The sequence below is a fragment of the Herpailurus yagouaroundi genome, unplaced genomic scaffold (assembly GCF_014898765.1).
Source record: "Herpailurus yagouaroundi ecotype Mexico unplaced genomic scaffold, PumYag 161, whole genome shotgun sequence".
Taxonomy (NCBI): domain Eukaryota; kingdom Metazoa; phylum Chordata; class Mammalia; order Carnivora; family Felidae; genus Herpailurus; species Herpailurus yagouaroundi.
In genome coordinates this window covers 3,343,058-3,360,377 of record NW_024412402.1, presented here as the reverse complement: position 1 = coordinate 3,360,377, position 17,320 = coordinate 3,343,058, and the positions used below count along the sequence as shown (strand labels likewise).

At 38.6% G+C, this 17,320-nt stretch overlaps 1 protein-coding gene across 5 annotated transcripts in view; it reads left to right on the top strand.

The window, feature by feature from the left end:
• The window catches only part of ARHGAP20 (Rho GTPase activating protein 20), a 130,311-nt gene that overhangs the window by 74,638 nt on the left and 38,353 nt on the right, over nt 1-17,320 (top strand). For 4 of the 5 annotated variants that reach the window (XM_040482927.1, XM_040482924.1, XM_040482926.1 and 1 more), the window contains exons 3-5: nt 3,462-3,626; nt 12,121-12,270; nt 15,871-15,972. In XM_040482927.1, coding sequence (XP_040338861.1) covers nt 3,462-3,626; nt 12,121-12,270; nt 15,871-15,972 — 417 coding nt within the window. The remainder of the gene's footprint in view (nt 1-3,461; nt 3,627-12,120; nt 12,271-15,870; nt 15,973-17,320) is intronic. The other variant, XM_040482925.1, reaches the window with a different exon arrangement.

Below are 17,320 nucleotides of genomic sequence, written 5' to 3'. Positions count from 1 at the left end.
ATGAATGAAAGACTACATGGAATTTTTTTAAGTACATGTTTTGAAACCATGCTTACTTGTAAATCCCTTTCACTTAGCAGCTGTGTTTTTTAACTGCCCCGAACATCAGCTTCCAAATCTGTAAAATGAGGGATAATAACACCTGCCTTCAGGGCTGATTGTTTCTCAACTCTTCCTGCCTTTCCTCTTAAAGTCGCCTTCTAGGGTTTAGCTGCTAACGAATAACCAGAAGCAGCCTTTTTAAGTCTTTACTTTTCATTCCTTAACTCCTCATGCCCCAGGCCACTTGAGTTCCGCAGAACCTTACTGTTCGTTCTCCTGGAACAGTTTTCTTGAAAGTCCTAATGAGCAACTGATTTTTTTTCCCAGACATCTTTTCAAGCTTCAGCCCGTTATCTTTTCTACCAGTGTCGGCACCCCAGACCTCCTCTGCTTTTCATTCTTCTTCCTCTGCTACTTTTCACCAGCCTCCATCTCCTTCACAGATTCTCCTTTCCTCACCACCTCAAATCACCTCTTTTCTCAGGGAACTGTTTCTGCCTTTTTTTCTTTTCTTTCATATACTGTGCTCCTTCCCTAGGCAGTTCTAGCACTCCCATAGTATTATTTATGCACATGTCTTTGTATGATCACCAGTTCTCCATCCCATTCTGACCCCTCTTCTGAGTGCTAGCTGTCTGCCGCATTTCCCCATGCCATCTGGTCCACTGATAATTTCAAACAAAGTTTATTTGAAACTGAGCTCAGTTCTTCTTCCCCAGCCTCAATAGACTTTCTCTCTTGTGTTCTTCATGTTTATACTTGCTAAAATGTATATGGAAAGACAGAGGACTCAGATTATCCAAAGCAATCTCAAAACAGAAAAAGTTGGTAGAGTTATACTACCTAATTTCATGATTTACTCTAAAGATAAAATAGTAAGACGTTGTGTTTCTGGCATAAAAATTAACGAATAGATCGGTGGAACAGAACAGAGAGCCCAGAAATAGACCCATGCTTTATACTCATGTAATTTTTAACAGAGGTGCCAAAGCAATCCATAGAAGAAGAGTCTTTTGTGCACATAGTGCTGAATAATAAGGTATCCATATAGAAAAGCAAAATGAACCGTAGCCCCTGCCTTCTACTGTGAAGAAGTTATTTTGACATAGATCATATATTTAGAAGTAAAAACTAAAATTATACAGATTTTACTGGAAAAAATTAGAGAATATCTTTTATAACCACTTGGGAGTAGGTGAGGATTTCTTAGAAAGGTCACAAAGAATAAATACCATTCAAAAATGATAAATAAGACTTCATCAAAATTTTAAAACTACATCAAAAACGCAATTAAGAAAACGTACAGGCAACAGGCAAGGAAAAAAAAATATTTGCAAAACATACCTGACAAAGGACTTTTATCCAGGATATGTAAAAAAAATTCCTATAACTCATCCATAAAAAGATACCTAACCCAATTTTTCTAAATAGGCAAAATATTTGAAGATAATTCACAAATGAAGATGCACAAATGACCAAAAAGAACATGAGTCAACATCATTAGTCATCATAGAAGTGCAAATTAAAATCTTAATGAGATGCTACTATGTATCCACTGGAATGGCCAAAATTTGAAAGAGTGACAACACCACGTGTTGGCAGGGCTGTGGAGCAACCGACCTCCCCGGAAATATTCTTGGCAATAAAAATTGGGGTGACCACTTTGGAAAACTGGCACTTTTTTCTAAAATTAAACATCCACCGGGGCACCTGGTGGCCCAGTCAGTTAAGCATCCGACTTTGGCTCAGGTCATGATCTCACAGTTTGTGAGTTTGAGCCCCACATTGGGCTCTGTGCTGCCAGCTCAGAGCTCGGGGCCTGCTTCGGATTCTGTGTCTCCCTCTCTCTCTGCCCCTCCCCTGCTCGTGCTGTCTCACGCTCGCTCTCTCGCTCTCTCTCAAAAATAAATAAAAACATTAATAAAATTTGTTTAATTAAACATCTACCTACTCTGTGACCCAACAATTCCATTCTGAGGTATTTATTCAAAAGAAATTAAAACATAGGTCACAAAAAGACCAGGACAATGTTTAATTTATATAATAGCTGAAAACTGGAAAGAGTCCAGGTCTGTCAATAGGAGAATGGGTAAACAAACTTTGATATATTTATGTCATGAAATACTATTCAACCATATTAAAGCAATAGATTACTGGTTAATGTAAAAAAAGTATGCTAACTAAAAAATATCTTACACAAAGAAGTACATATGGTAGCTCCATGTGAAATTGCAAAACAGGCAAAACTCGTCTTCATTGGGGAAAAAAAAAATGTCATAATAGTGGTTGCCTTGAGGGTGATGGGGTGGGGATAGACTGTTGTAAGGAATTTGTGAGACTTAGGGGCTAAACAAGGAAAAAGATCTCATTGGGCAGGGTTGCATCAGAAAGGAAGCCCCTCATAACATGCGACTGTCTTGAGGTTTGGGGCCTAAAGACCACCAACCAGAAGGAGAGGAGGGCAAAGGAGCTCCTGAGGTGGCGGAGACCATAGAGTGTCTCTGGGGATTCCTTGTCCAGGGATGCAGGTCCCTGGTGCAGCAGGGAATCTCTGGGTCAGAGAACTCTGAAGGGAAGTCTTAGAGTCTTAGAATCATTAGACTCTATCTTACCAAGGCTAGCCGATATTGGGTGTAGTTACGTGGCATATGCAAAGCAGGCAAGCTTACAAGTGGCTAAGACTCTGCTTGTTTGGAGTATTTTTTAAATAATCAAGTGTATAAAAATTTCAGTTTGGTGCCAGTAGACTTGTGAGCTGATGGGTCTCAGCCTGCAGTGAAGAAATAAACAACCCAAAAGCCAATACATAGAAGCCATCTTCAGTTAATACATAAAACATCTGAGAAGGTACAAGAGGAAATATTTTGGTGTGATGATAATGTTCTCATCTTGGTAAGGTTTAGACTATACAGGTGAATACATTTGTCAGCACTCAGTGAATATACACCTAACGTTTGTGCGTTTCATTGTGCATTCATGTTTTTTAAATTGTTAGTAAATGTGGAACCCTAGTCAGTGACCTCCATGCCAGAGTATTTAAGGGGAGACATACTGCTGTGTTCAGTTAACACTGAAAGGCCAAAAATGGAACGGATTATTAAACAGATAGAAGGATGGGTAGTTCGATGGATGCATGATAAAGCAGGTGCAGTAAATTTTCATGGTAGAATCTAGGTTGGGGGTATATTATACGACTTACCCTTTGCTTTATGTTTGAAAAATTTTCATGATGAAATGTAAAAGACCACTGTGTTAGAGAGAGACTGAGGGACCAGTTAGGAAACTATGTCATGGCATTAAAAAGATACAGAGAGCTTTATTTATTTATTTTTTGTGACAACCAGAAGCTATAATTTTATAGAACTCCCTCCTGTATTTGATCATTTGACTAAAGATCCGTGGTGTTTGATCTGTGACAGGGAAAGCCCTTCTGCCAGCGTGGACACGTGTACATTTCTCTCATCGTTCGTGTGCTCCAGTAGGACCTTGCTAATTGATGGCCGGGTAGAACTCCAAAGAGGCCTGCAGAGACAGGAGCGGCATCTTTTCCTGTTCAATGATCTGTTTGTTGTGGCCAAAATCAAGTAAGTACACCGTGAGCTCTCTCCCAGTTACCCTTATACAATTGCATTCCCACTAACAGGGCAGCCTTTCCGTCCAGTGCTTACTGTAAAGAATGTCTGGCTTCTGTTACCAGAGCTAATATTTGAAGTAACTTTTATGTTTTTTTTTTTTGTTTTATTTTTGCAAAGAAAAAGTTTCGGTTGTTTATTCATTCAACAAGTGTTCATTTTAGGCCCCACTCAGTGCCATGTTCTGAACACATACAGGGAATACGGTGAAGAATGGGACAGGTATGGTCCGTGCGTTTTTGGCGCTTTTGTTCTAATATGTGGAGGAGTTGCAGATTGTGGTTAGTGCTGTGAAGAAAATAGGGTGCTGGGTGACGTAAAATACAGGATATATGTTGGTAGGTACAGTCGGCGGAAAAATCATCTAGGGCTGAAAAGCAACCAGCCATTCAGGTGGTAGAAGGAGGAGCATTCTGGGAGAGGCAAGAGCAGGGGGTGGGAAGAGCTTGGCCCCCTGCCGGAGCTAAAGAAAAGCTGAGCATAATGGGCAGGAGACTGTGAACTGAGATTGGAGAAATCGATGAGGACCAGGTTATCGGGACCCTCTTGGGCTGTATTAATGATCTATTCCCATGTAACAAGTGGCCCAAAACCTGTGTATACCTGTACACATCTCGGACTCGGGAAGACTCACGTCATCCTTAGCACTCTCCTACTGAGGCGGGGCTTGGCTGGTGGTTCTGGCTCAAAGTCCCCTTGAGGTCGCAGTCAAGCTGTTGACCAGGCTAGAATCATCTGACATCCTGATGGCAGCTGGCGAATCCACTTCCCCCCTCGCTCGTGTGGACGCTGGCAGGCCTCAGTTCCTCCCTGGCTGTTGGCCAGACTCTGCAGGTTCTGGCCACGTGGGTGTCTCCACGGGGCTGCTCGTAACAGGGTATCTCTTCCTTCAAAGGAGGGCAGGACACAGTGTAAGCACGTGGGAGAACACCCAAACTAGAAGCCACGGTCTTTCATAACCCGATCCTGGAAGTGGTGTGCTGTCATTTCTGACGTGCTGTTGGCCATACAGACCCACGGGAGTGCAGCACGGAAGATACCCGTGCGACGGTGTGGATGCCAGGAAGCCAGGATCACTGGCGGCCTCTCGGAGGCCAGCTGCAACAGAGGCTGTGATAAGGAGTTTGGGCTTATTCTAAGGGATTTCAGTTAGAGGAGTTCATATTTTTAAGCTCTTGTTTCTGAAAGGGCACCTGGGTGGCTCAGTCAGTTAAGCATCCGACTCTCGGTTTAGCTCAGGTCATGACTTGTGAGTTGGAGCCCCGTGTCGGGCTCCACACTGGCAGTGTGGAGCCTGCTTGGGATGTATTCTCTCTCTCTCTCTGTCTCTCCCCCTCTCTCCCTCCCTCCTTCTCTCCCTCTCTCTCTAGAAATAAATAAACTTAATTTAAAAAAAAAAAAAAAAAAAGATCTTGTTTCTGGCTGTGATAGGTAACGGGTTAGAGGGTAAGCCTGAGAAGAGAAGCAAGCAGACTGGACAGGAGGTTATAATAGTCCTGATGAAACGTAGTGAGGGTTTATGTGGGGAAGTGGCACTTAAATGAAGGATACACACATGCTTGGAATGTATGTCACAGGTAGCCTGAAGAATTGACTTTCTGCTCAATACTCAGTGCCCCTGCGACCTGGTGGTTGCTCCTTGCTCCATCCTCCATTCTCATTGTTTACCGAACCTAATAAAAGATCAGAGTGTTTCAGTAAATCCAGTAACATTAACAAGATTTTAGTCACCAGAGAACAGTAAATACTTTTTTCTACTATTGTCACTCGCACACCTAAGTTACGCCATGTCGTAAAGAAGACGTGGACGAGGCTCAGTACTAATTTTGCAAAGCAGTGTATTTAGTCTGAGTGGTGCTAACAACAATAGAGACCTCACATTTATTTGGATCTTATTGTATAATAGGGATTTTTCTAGAGACTTTAACCTGTATAACTGTTCTGTCAGGCAGAGGCTATTTTTTTCTTTTTAAAGAAGAAATTGATACTCAGAGAAGTTAAGTGACTTCAGCAAGATCACAGTTAGTAATTAGTTGAGCCCACATTGGAACCTAGGTCTGTGCTTTTTTTTTTTTTTTTTTTAAGTAGGCTCCACATCCAGCATGGAACCTAATGCACGGCTCACACCCACAAACCTGAGATCTAAACCCGAGTTTCGAGTCAGACACTTAACCGACTGAGCCACCCAGATGCCCCCAGAGTGCTTTTAACCAGTATGTGTTCTGCTGTCTCGCTAGAATGCTTAGTGAACCATTGATATTTTCTTTTGAAAGTTAGAGGCAAGGATAAAGATAAGAAAACTGTTTCGGAATGTGCTTCAGAATGTATTTTTTTATTATTACGGGAAGAACACTTAACAGGAAATCCTCTTAACAAATGTTTAAGTGTACAAGACAGTATTGTTAGCTAATAGGCACAGTGTTGTATAGCAGATCTCTAGAATGTATTCATCTTGCATAATTGAAACTTTATACTTGTTAATTAGCAAAAGTCTTCATTTTCTCTCTCCCCTCAGCCCTTGGCAACCAACATTCCTCTCTGATTCTATGGGTTTGACTATTTTATATACCTCATGTAAGTGGCATCACACAGTACTTGTACTTCTGTGACTGGTTTATTTCATTAGCACAATGTCCGCTAGGTTAATGCGCATTGTTGCATATTGCAGGATTTCCTTCTTTTTAAAGTCTGCTGAATAATATTCCATTGTATGTATATACCACATTCTCTTTATCCATTCATTTACCAGTGGACATTTAGGCTCTTTCCACACCTTGGCTATTGTAAATAGTGCAGCACTGAACATGAGTGTTAATATTTCTTCAACATCTTGATTTCACTTCTTTGATAAATACCTAGAAGTGGGATTTCTGGATCTGCTTTTATTTTTTTTTGAGGAACCTCCATACTGTTTTCCATAGTGGCCGCACTATTTTACATTCCCACCAACAATGCACAAGGGTTGGAGTGTCTCCATGTCCTTACCGACACTCGTCTTTTTGTCGTTTTCGTTTGTTTTGTTTTTTTGGTTTCTTTTTTTTAAATAAAAGCCCTCCTGACCAGCAGTAGCTCAGGTCTTAACAAAATTAGTAACGTTGAAATCTTACCACATATTTTTTATGATGACAGAGCAATGAAACTCAAAATTAGCAAAGCTTAAAACATATTTTGAATACAAGTAATGCCTACAGATGTTGTTTTGGAAGTGGATTTGTTGTTATAGATAGCAATATAGCAGTATAGAGAAAGGAAAGTCTGTCCATGGAAGCCTCTGTATTAGGTCCATTTGAAGCTATGTGCTGTCAAATGAGGAACAAATCATTATTTTTCTAATGTACATTAGTTGCCGTTTCGTTACATAAAATGTATTGGATGGGTTCTGTATGCTAGATACTATAACAGAGTCACAAACATCTTATTACATTTTCCTAACAATCCTGCAAGATAAGAGTTGTTTTAGGTCATAAATACTGAGACTCAGGGGGGTTTGTCCCAAAGTCATGTAACAGGAGTTGTGGTGGACTGGGATTTTAATCTAGGCCTTATTTCCAGTGGGTGGCCCTTTGTACTGTTCCCCATTTTACTCATTATGTGCATGGTTTTGTGCTCAGCCTGCAGAGAGATAAGCAAACAACAAACACCTATTACAGTAATCCATTTCCTATACTTTAGGATCTTAGAGACTATTTACTTATAGCATGTATTCAGTTCTTGTGAAGGAAAGTATTTTCCTTCACCTTTTTTGGATGTTTTTTCCTCAACAATTATGATAATATTTAGAGTAGAAGACTTGTTTTCTTACCTTGTCAATTACTGTTCTGGTTATTGCTAATGTAGACATTATGTGGTTTTAGGTAACCTATATAGTGTTTTGCTGAAAAAATTTTTATATAGTTTCTTTACCACTAGAAAATTGCTGTTTTTTTTTTTATTTTTTTTTTAACGTTTTATTTATTTTTGAGACAGAGAGAGACAGAGCATGAACGGGGAAGGGGCAGAGAGAGAGGGAGACACAGAATCAGAAGCAGGCTCCAGGCTCTGAGCCATCAGCCCAGAGCCCGACGCAGGGCTCGAACTCACGGACCGCAAGATCGTGACCTGAGCCAAAGTCGGACGCTTAACCGACTGAGCCACCCAGGCGCCCCAAAAATTGCTGTTTTAAATATACTGCCAAATCTGTGCCCATCATCTACTTGTATAGCTGATTTTATATTTTGATTGTCCCTTTCTCGCATAAGATATACACCATGTTTTTTCACCTACTGCTTTTGGGATACCTGTTTGTGTCTACCTAAATGTTTTTATTAAGTGACAAAATCTAGTAACAGTTGATTTAATTCTGTTTTTATTTAAGAGAGTCAATTCATGAAAGATTATTTTAAGTACTTTCTACATTTATTGAGGATATTAAAAAGTGTGAGTGATCGAAGTTAATTTGGGGCGAGGGGCATGAGCCCAAGACCCTTGCCATAGAGAGGACATAAGGATTTGAGAAGATAATCATGATTTGTGAATACTGCCACCTTGCAGAAATTCTGACCACAATTTATCATTATATGGTCATTCTCGTAGATAACATTTGATATATTCACAGATCCTTCTTAATAAGAACTTAATACTTTTTCCTGAAATAAACGGCAACCAAGAAGAACCAGCCCCTGTAATACCAGATCTCTGCCACTTTTTACCCTGTGACAGAAGATGGGGTTATACCCTCAATCAATTCATTTGTTGAAATGATAGGAGTTACTTAGTGCTTAGTAAACAAATTCACTACCTCAAGTTCAATACTACTTCAGCTCATTTTCAGGCTCCATTTGGGAACTGCTTTCAGCCCTTAGGTTGATGCTGTAGAAATAAGTTCAGGTGGGGTAACTAGTTGACCAGCTGTTCCGTATTTATTTATATTTATTTAGTGAAATTAAGTGATTTTAGTGAATGCAATAATACAAATCATTTTTAATTTTTGTACTTTTACTGGCTAAGGTATTTTATTCACTTTATGCTGAATGTTGACAATGTTTACCTAAAATTACCTTGAGTTTGTGGTCGTTCTTTTCCATACTCAATTAGAACAAGTATTAAAACTGAATGGGACCTTAGGGACTACTTTCATATTCCTTCAAAAGCTAAATAAAAAGCTATTTTTCTGATAGAATTATGGCTTTCCATCTTTTAAAACAGTGCTTAAAAACTTTAAAGTATTTAGAAGGAAGTTAATATTCCATTAATAACTATAAAGCAGCCATTTGGAATTTACTAAAAGGAAGTGACTAGGTACTTTGTACCTTCCTAAGCCATAGCTTTTCTCATATTAATTTCCTATATAAATAGGGAAATAATGATGGTGTTCTATTTAGGTCACAAAGATGATGAGAAAAAAAAGTTCTGATCATGTATTCATTATCAGTAGAATTATCATCAGATTCTTGTGGAATATACCATGTTCTCTACCCCAAAGCGTATTTAGTAAAACATCTCCATCTTGGACTGGAGGGGCATCTCCCTAGAATCCTGTGTATTTCAGCAGTTTACTGGCATTCCTTCTAGTACAAAGACTGGAGCATAGAAAAACAAGGACATACGTTTCTCATCTTAATAAATTTGTAGTAAGGGACTACACTGTGGAAATAAAGAATTGCTTTTTGGGTTGTTACTTTGTAAATTTTATTAGAATAGTCTAATACTATTGGAAATTGAGAGTGAAAATTTTGAAGAAACACACTATGACCCCAGAACTATCCATCTTAATATAAAAATTTTATTTAATACAGGTTTTAAATATTTTGAAACTACTCCATTTATCTTTCCAGACATGAGTGGGTATCAGATTCCTCTCCACCTCTGTAGTGACAGTCCCATCAGAAAACCATGGAGGTACAGAGAGATAAAAAACAGGCTGAAGATAGAAAAGCTGAAGGGAACTTAATGGTAAAATATTTGCATCCAGATGCTTTATTTATAAGACTGACAACATCCAGGGCTTTTTATAAATACATAGTTAAGAGCATTAAATTAGCTAGGAAGTCAACACTGCTCAAGTTCAGATTCTAGCTACGCTAGTTAAGCTGTGTGACTTTTGGCAAGTTACTTAGCTAAATCTCTCCATGACTCCTTTTCCTTATCTGTAAACTGTTTGAGGATTAAACTAATAATATGTGTAAAGTGTTTACCACAATGACTGGATGGCAAATGGGAAATTCTCAGTAAATAATAGCTAGTAGAATGGAAGTGATTGTTTACACTTTTAGGCAACTTCTTATTTTTTGTATCAGAAGGTAGGTAATCTTGGCACTTTATTGATTTAGGGGAAAAAAATCATCGCAATGACTTTTCTTCAGGGCCGTAAATGTGAACAGCTCCCACCTGGTATCTGAAGTATCTGATATAGAGAGAGACCTGCATTAGAAAACACAAACTGTGTGACAAGAGATACGGAAACATACCTTTCTTTGAAAAACATGTGTACTTTCAGTTTTAGATTACCTAAATAGTCACTCTCAAAAAATAATATTTTTTAAAAAGGAAATAAAATTTTATCTTCAGTGTCTGTTTGATTTTTAAAAATCCAAAGTTTTGGGGACTGCCTGGGTGGCTCGGTTGCTTAAGCGTCCGACTTCGGCTCAGGTCATGATCTCACGGTTCGTGAGTTCAAGCCCTGCGTCGGGCTCTGTGCTGACAGCTCAGAGCCTGGAGCCTGCTTTGGATTCTGCGTCTTCCTCTCTGTCTCTGCCCCACCCCCGCTCGCACTCTGTCTCTCAAAAATAAATAATTGTTAAAAAAGATTTTTTTAATCCAAAGATTTGTAGCAATGGGATGAAAAAAATATTGAAATGAAATATAGAAAAACGCTATTATGCCACAAGGTGCTTTTCTGTTACACTTACAGTGAGTGTGCCCCACAGGAAGTATAAATGAAGCTTTGAATCTAGGTTATCCTTCATGCGTAGTTCCTGCAAGATCCTTTTTCATTTCATAAATCCGACTGAAGAGTTTTGGCTTTAAATATTCCATGGAGGAGTTTTAGGAATACTGCCATATGAAGTGTCTTTGATTTCATGTCAGTTTTTTTCTGTTTCCACAAATGGCTCTGAGTGATAGGAAGTGTCCAAGTTTCCCTAAGCATTCTCTTTATCTTTCCCAGTGCCTTCTAACTAAGTCTCAGGTCCATTATGAGCATGAAATCTTGTGAATTTAGGTCAAGAGATAATGGTTTCAATATTAGGTTCTAAGGAAGATTAGGTAGAAATTGTCAAAAAGTGATTTCAATGCTAACTTAAAGTAGATTACCTTCTGGGTCCTTGGAGATAAATATTAATTGTGTTAACTCCACTTAAGTGTAGTACTTCCTGCCTTTTTTTTTTTTTTCCAGTTTAGTTAAGGGTCTGTTTTTAGCTAGAGTTTTTCAATTTTAGCCAGAATACAAGGGGAAATGATACGAACAAACTTTTAAGAAAGGAAATTTAGGGGCACCTGAGTGGTTCAGTTGGTTGAGTATCCAACTCTTGACTTCAGCTCCGTCCTTGATCCCAGGGTCGTGGAATCGAGCCCCATGTTGGGCTCTGCGCTGTGCATGGGGCTTGCTTGCGATTCTCTCTCTGTCTCCCCTGCTGCCTCTCTCCCCTGCTCATTCTCTTGCTCTCTAAAAGAAAAAAAAATTTTTTTAATTTTTTAATGTTTATTCTTTTTTGAGAGACACAGAGCTTGAGTGAGAGAGGGTTAGATAGAGAGAGGGAGACAGAATCTAAAGCAGGTTCTAGACTCTGAGCGGTCAGCACAGAGCCCAATACTGGGCTTGAACTCCAGAACCACGATATCATGACCTGAGCTGAAGTCAGACACCTAACTGACTGAGCCACCCAGGCATCCCAGAAAAAACATTGGTTTTAAAGAAATTTAACTAACCTTTGCTTGTAAAGACTGGAAAAACTTGTAACCATTCAGTTGGAAATATGCTGAAAATTCCTCTAATTCCAGATTATAATTTTTATGTGCATCTCTCTCTCTTAAGGTGAACATTTTATAAATATTTTAATAAGTAACGTGTATTTTAACCTTTTGTTCATCCACTCAAATCTTTTTGGAAGTAAGGAAGTTATAAATAATAAGTGCATTAATTTTTTAATACAGCAGTAAATTTAAAATTAGATTTTTGATCCAAATGTAATGCTCAACTTAGAAAAAAAATACAGATATTTTATGGCCGTTTGCTGCCCATAAATGCAGGCATAAGGACTAATACAACACAGGTTTCCAGAGCCTTTGGGGTCACAGGTAACCAGCCATCTTACAGTCTCCTGCTATAGGCACTGAAGTTACAAACAGTGAATAAGACACTCTTTGCGTGTGATTAGTGGAAACTGTCCTCTCGTCACAAGTACAGGAGCTCTCATAAAATTTAGGAAACAAAACAACAAGAAGTCCTGTGTGGTTTTTATCTTTCTAGATATAACAACAACTTTAAGATAAAAAATAAAATTAAATTAAGTGACATGTGGACAGCAAGCTGTGTGGACGAAGTGGGAGAAGGCAACACCAATGCCCTGAAATCGTTTGTCTTGGGCTGGCCCACGGTGAACTTCGTGGCCACTTTCAGGTAAGAACCATAGCGTCTGCTGTATTTACATGTTAAATGCAGTCAACTAGGTAATTTCTAGGATGAAAAAGAAAAAGTTAATCCAATTTTGTTCTATTGATTTTTCAAAGGGAAATATTTTATTCTGATTTATTCTGAAGTCATCTTTTGACATGCCCCCAGTAAAGACACTCATATGCCTTGTGTTTCTCCCCAAGAGCTTCTTATTAAAATATGTGGAGAGTAATGGTAAATAGTGAGAACACTGGAGTCTTCTATCTTGGTTTGACCAGTGATTTTTAGAGGGGCTCTGCTGAAAGACCTCAGGGCTGTGGGAGAGGAATAGAGGCTCACGCAGAGACCGCACTCTCCAACCTCCCCTTTGCTCGTGTTCAGGTATTGTTTTACATAGTGAGCTTTTGACTTGATCTTTTCAACCCACTGAAATAGACTTTTACTGAAAAATTGTATAGAATCGTCCAGTTAAGCTTGAATAACTTTTATACTCCCAGATTTTCTAACAAAATAGTTTTTAATGATAGAAGTAAAATTAATGTTGTGAAACAATGGGGGTACCTGAACTGTACAATCAGGTTCTGGTTTGGCATAGAGATGTGACAATCAAAAATGAATTCACGACCCAAGAAGTAAAAGTTAGTTTCCTAAGACTCACCCTGTGACTGGGATGGGGATGGAGAATGTATAAATAGAGAATCTTTGTACTCTTAACCCGAACGTGCCACATTGGCACTTCTCAGGTCCAGGTGAGCAAACCAAACCTCACACCTGTGATTTTGAACAGCTGCACCCTCACGTCCGGTATTTATTTTACACTTAAAGAATTGGGCACATCACATGCACACGTTTTTCTCTTGGTCTCTTCTCTCCCCTCTACCACCAGACACGTCAGGTATCATCCTAAAGCCAGATAACTCAAAATTTCCAAGCTGTTAATCTTCTAATAAAAAACAGGCATGTCATTAAGTTCTATTATGCATTATTGGCCTACCACAAGATTTTAAGAACTTACTTGGAAGAAACATGTGTATATCATTGTCTGCATATCTTCTTTTCCATGACAGATCTCTCTAGATAGTATCATTTTCCGTTGCCTAATCTCCTTGGAGTTACAGGTGAAAGGAAGGGATTTCTAGAGAGGGACAAGACTACATGAGGTCTTTAATTAAGAGGTTTTTATGAAACTTGTTCTAAGAAGAAGTACAGATGTATAAACAAGTTGTACATATGTTGTATTCTTCAAAAAGTATAGTACCTTACCCAGAAAGATTAAGGTTAACATGACTAATGATATCATGTGCCCCTTGATAGAATGTGATGAGAAGAGCAGGTCACCGTTGTATTATCCTCGTCAAAACCCATAGTCCCAGTCCAAGCATGAGATGAACATCAAACAAGCCCAGATTAAAGGATATTCTGTAGGTTAAGCTGACCAGCACTCCTCCAGATTATCACAGCAAAAAACAAAAACAAACCAAAAAAAAAACAAAACAAAACAGGAAAAGACCTAGAAACTGTTATAGACCAGTCACTAAGGAGATGTGATAACTAAATGCAATGTGTTATCCTGGTTTGGGTCCCAGAACAGAAAAAGGACATTAATGGAAAAACTGGTAAAATCTGAATAGTCAAGAACTTAGTTAATAGTAATGTACCAGTAATAGTTTCTTAGTTTGACAAGTGTGCCATGATAATATAAGAGGATAACTTTAGGAAACTGAAACTGGTGAGAGATATACAAGGACCCTCTGTACTACCGTAGCAACTTTTCTGAAAGTCTAAACTTATTTCAAGTTTAAAATAGTATTTAAAATTTAAAAAAGTTGTGTTGACGAGTTCTGTCCCTGATTACAGCAGACAGAGTGAGGTCTTAATAGACTGACCACCATACAGATAACAACTCTAAACTCTGAATAAAGTACAGACAACAACCACCTAAAGGGTCTGGAAAGTGAACAAAAGTTGGCAGATTTTAGAGAGGAATTGAAACTTGGAAGGAGGCACCAGCATTGGGGGAGTTTCCTATGTTTAAGGCATTGGCCTAAGGGCAGGCTACAGTCATGTCATGGTGCAGGGCAACTAAACTGACAGAAACCCCCAGTCTTTCTGGCTGAACAACCAGAGCAAGAGCCTGAGTCAGCCACAGCCACAAGATCGTGAGGGAAGGAGTCTCAAAAAGGATGGTATCAGAGAAGGGAAGGCTCAAATATGCGGACAGACTCTACCCAAGTCTCTGACTGATTGCTGAACCAACATGCATGGAAGAGACTCAAAACAGCTTGAATCTGAGGATCAAAGAATGGAACCAAGGTTCTGTTCACCACAAGTAAGATAGAATTTGCAGCTTCAGTCTAATCATGTTAGTTACCTGTTAATAAGAAAAACACCAATACTCTTTTGCAAATATAACAGCACTCAGAGTCTCTAAAACAAAATATTCATAATGTCTAGAATACAGTATAAAATTTCTTGACATACAAAGAATCAGAAAAGGGAAAAGATAACCAATAGAGGCCAATCCTGAGATGATGCTTAGGTTGGAATTACCCAAAAAAAAACGTTAAAGCAACTTTTATATTGTGCTCTCTAGGTAAAAGGAAAAAAGCCAAGTGAAATGAATGAAAAGATTTCTCAACAGCGAAAGAGAAAATATAAAAAAGAGCCAAATTAAAATTTTAGAGCTGAAAACCACAATATCTTAAATTGATAGTTACAGAACAGAAATGAAAGGGGAAAGAGTCAGTGAATTTGAGGATACATTGATACAAATTGTCCAATGTGCAGAACAGAGAAAACAAAGACATTTTTTAACGAAAAATGCACCAGAAACTTGTTAGAAAATACCAGAAGATATAACACACATGTAATTGGAACTCCGGAAAAGGAGAGAAGGGAAATGGGACCGAACAAATAGTTGAAGAAATAATGGTTTGGAAACATTCCAAATTTTGTGAAAGATACAAATGTACAGAATCATTGAACCCCAAACAGGAATAGGAAGGGAATTTCACTTAGTTATGTTATATAGACAAACTGCTATAAACCAAAGATGAGAGGAAATCTTAATAGCAGCCAGAGAAGAACAGCACATTACATTTAGGGGAGCAGTGATTTGCACCACTGTGGTTTTTTCATCAGAAACTTGGGCAATTTCAGAAGACAGTGGAATGGAAATGGAAAACTCTCAAACTAGAATACTATGTCCAGCAAAAATATCCTTCAGAAATGAAGGTAAAATAGAGATTTTTTTTAACTCTAAAAATTTATTCCAGCAGAACTTTGTTCCAAAAAAAAAAAAAAATGCTGACAGAAGTTTTCAGCCCAAAGTGAAATGATATTGGAGGGAAGCTTGGATCTTTAGGAAGGGTTGAAGAATGCCAGAAACGGTCTATATCAAATAAATATTAAGAAAAATCTAGGTCACGATCAGTTTAAAATACCATCAGGCTAGCAGCTCAAGAAGCAGTGTCTCCTAGCCAGTCACTATAACGTCTGTAAAGAAATCAGAAGGTAAAGACTGATAGTTTTGAAATCAGTGAGGAATTCCCAGTTGTGTCCAGTTAGGGGAAGAGCCAACACTGAACTTGTCATGCTTTACCTTAGGAAACAGAGTACATCATCACATCTCAAAAAAGACCAGAAGGAATTTCCTATCTCTTGTACCCTGATCCTCAAACCTAGGATCTATATCTACCAGAAAAACAGGTACCGTGCCTTGATATTACAGATAACTACACAGTAATGAGCACATTATTCAAAAGACACAGGAAGTACTTAAATCTGACATGGATCTGTCAGAAGAATCAGAGGAAGAATATTTTAACTTAAGCACCTAGTATGGATCTCAGTCTATAAACTCAGGTAGTCAAGAAAAGCCTGTTTATTTATAGATCAAATTAAAACTCACCCTGAGCCTCCATTTGCCAGACTGTTAGGAAATCAAATTTTCTTCTTTACTGGAACCCTGTTTTCTTAGAGTAGAACCAGAATGCAGGAGGTTTCTGTGATGTCTTCCAAACAGATGAAAGGTTTTGACCTTTGGTCTGTTGTGGTCACTGCTGACATTATCTTTTTCTGTGCCCAGAGTTGTCCTTTACATTCAGAGATGCTCTGACTCCTTGCCGCGTGTGGGATGCAGCTGTTTTCACGGATATAAAAACTTAGGAACAGGCCTCCCCAGTTACTGCCAGCAGTCATTTCCTGTGGGGTCTTTCTCTTTCCTGAGGCACCTCAACCAAATAACATCCGGGTCCCTGTGCACTCTTCAAGGATAACAGAGTCTGTCCCCTCCCAAACTTGAGAGAATCTGTCCAGGCTGCCCTGCCATTTCTCCTTCTCTAAGATACAATTCTTTTCTCCTCTTCTTGCTCTTATCACATGAGCTTAGGTGTTTGTGAAACTCTGAGATAACTTTGTTCTTATTTCTGTAGAAGTGCCAGAGATTAAAAATCACTGAAGAAAGAGAAGGTCTGAATTCTTACACAGGCTAGGTGAAGGGGAAAACACAGGAATACTATATAAATCAATCTCAGTGAGTTAACTTGCCCACTTCATAAACTGTTCCTTTTTGAAGTAATTCATGCTGTATATTCAAACAATGGAACGCAATACAACAGTGAGAATGAATGTTCTAAGAACAGTAATATACCTAAGTCTCATAAACATAATGTGGAAGGAAAGAAGCCAGACACAAAATAGTACGTATTGTTTGGTTACATTTATAATAGAGAAAACAAAACTATCCAGTTCTGTTAGAAGTTAGCCGCACACAGAGTCTTCCCGAGGTTTCGTAATCTGAATTTCAATCACACAGGTGTGTTCACTTTGTCAAAAATTTTCAAGCTGTACACTTAAGCATTATATAGTTTTTTCTGTGCCTTTCACGTCAATAAAAAATTAAAAGTTAACAAAAAAATACCAAGTGTTTTAAAGGGGCAATTTTCTTTAACTGCTTTGAAAAAAGTTCACAGGTCTAAGGAAAACTCACCTGTTTTTCAACACAGTTTTTTGTAAATAAGTCTAAGATTTGACACAAATGAACATAGAAAATGTT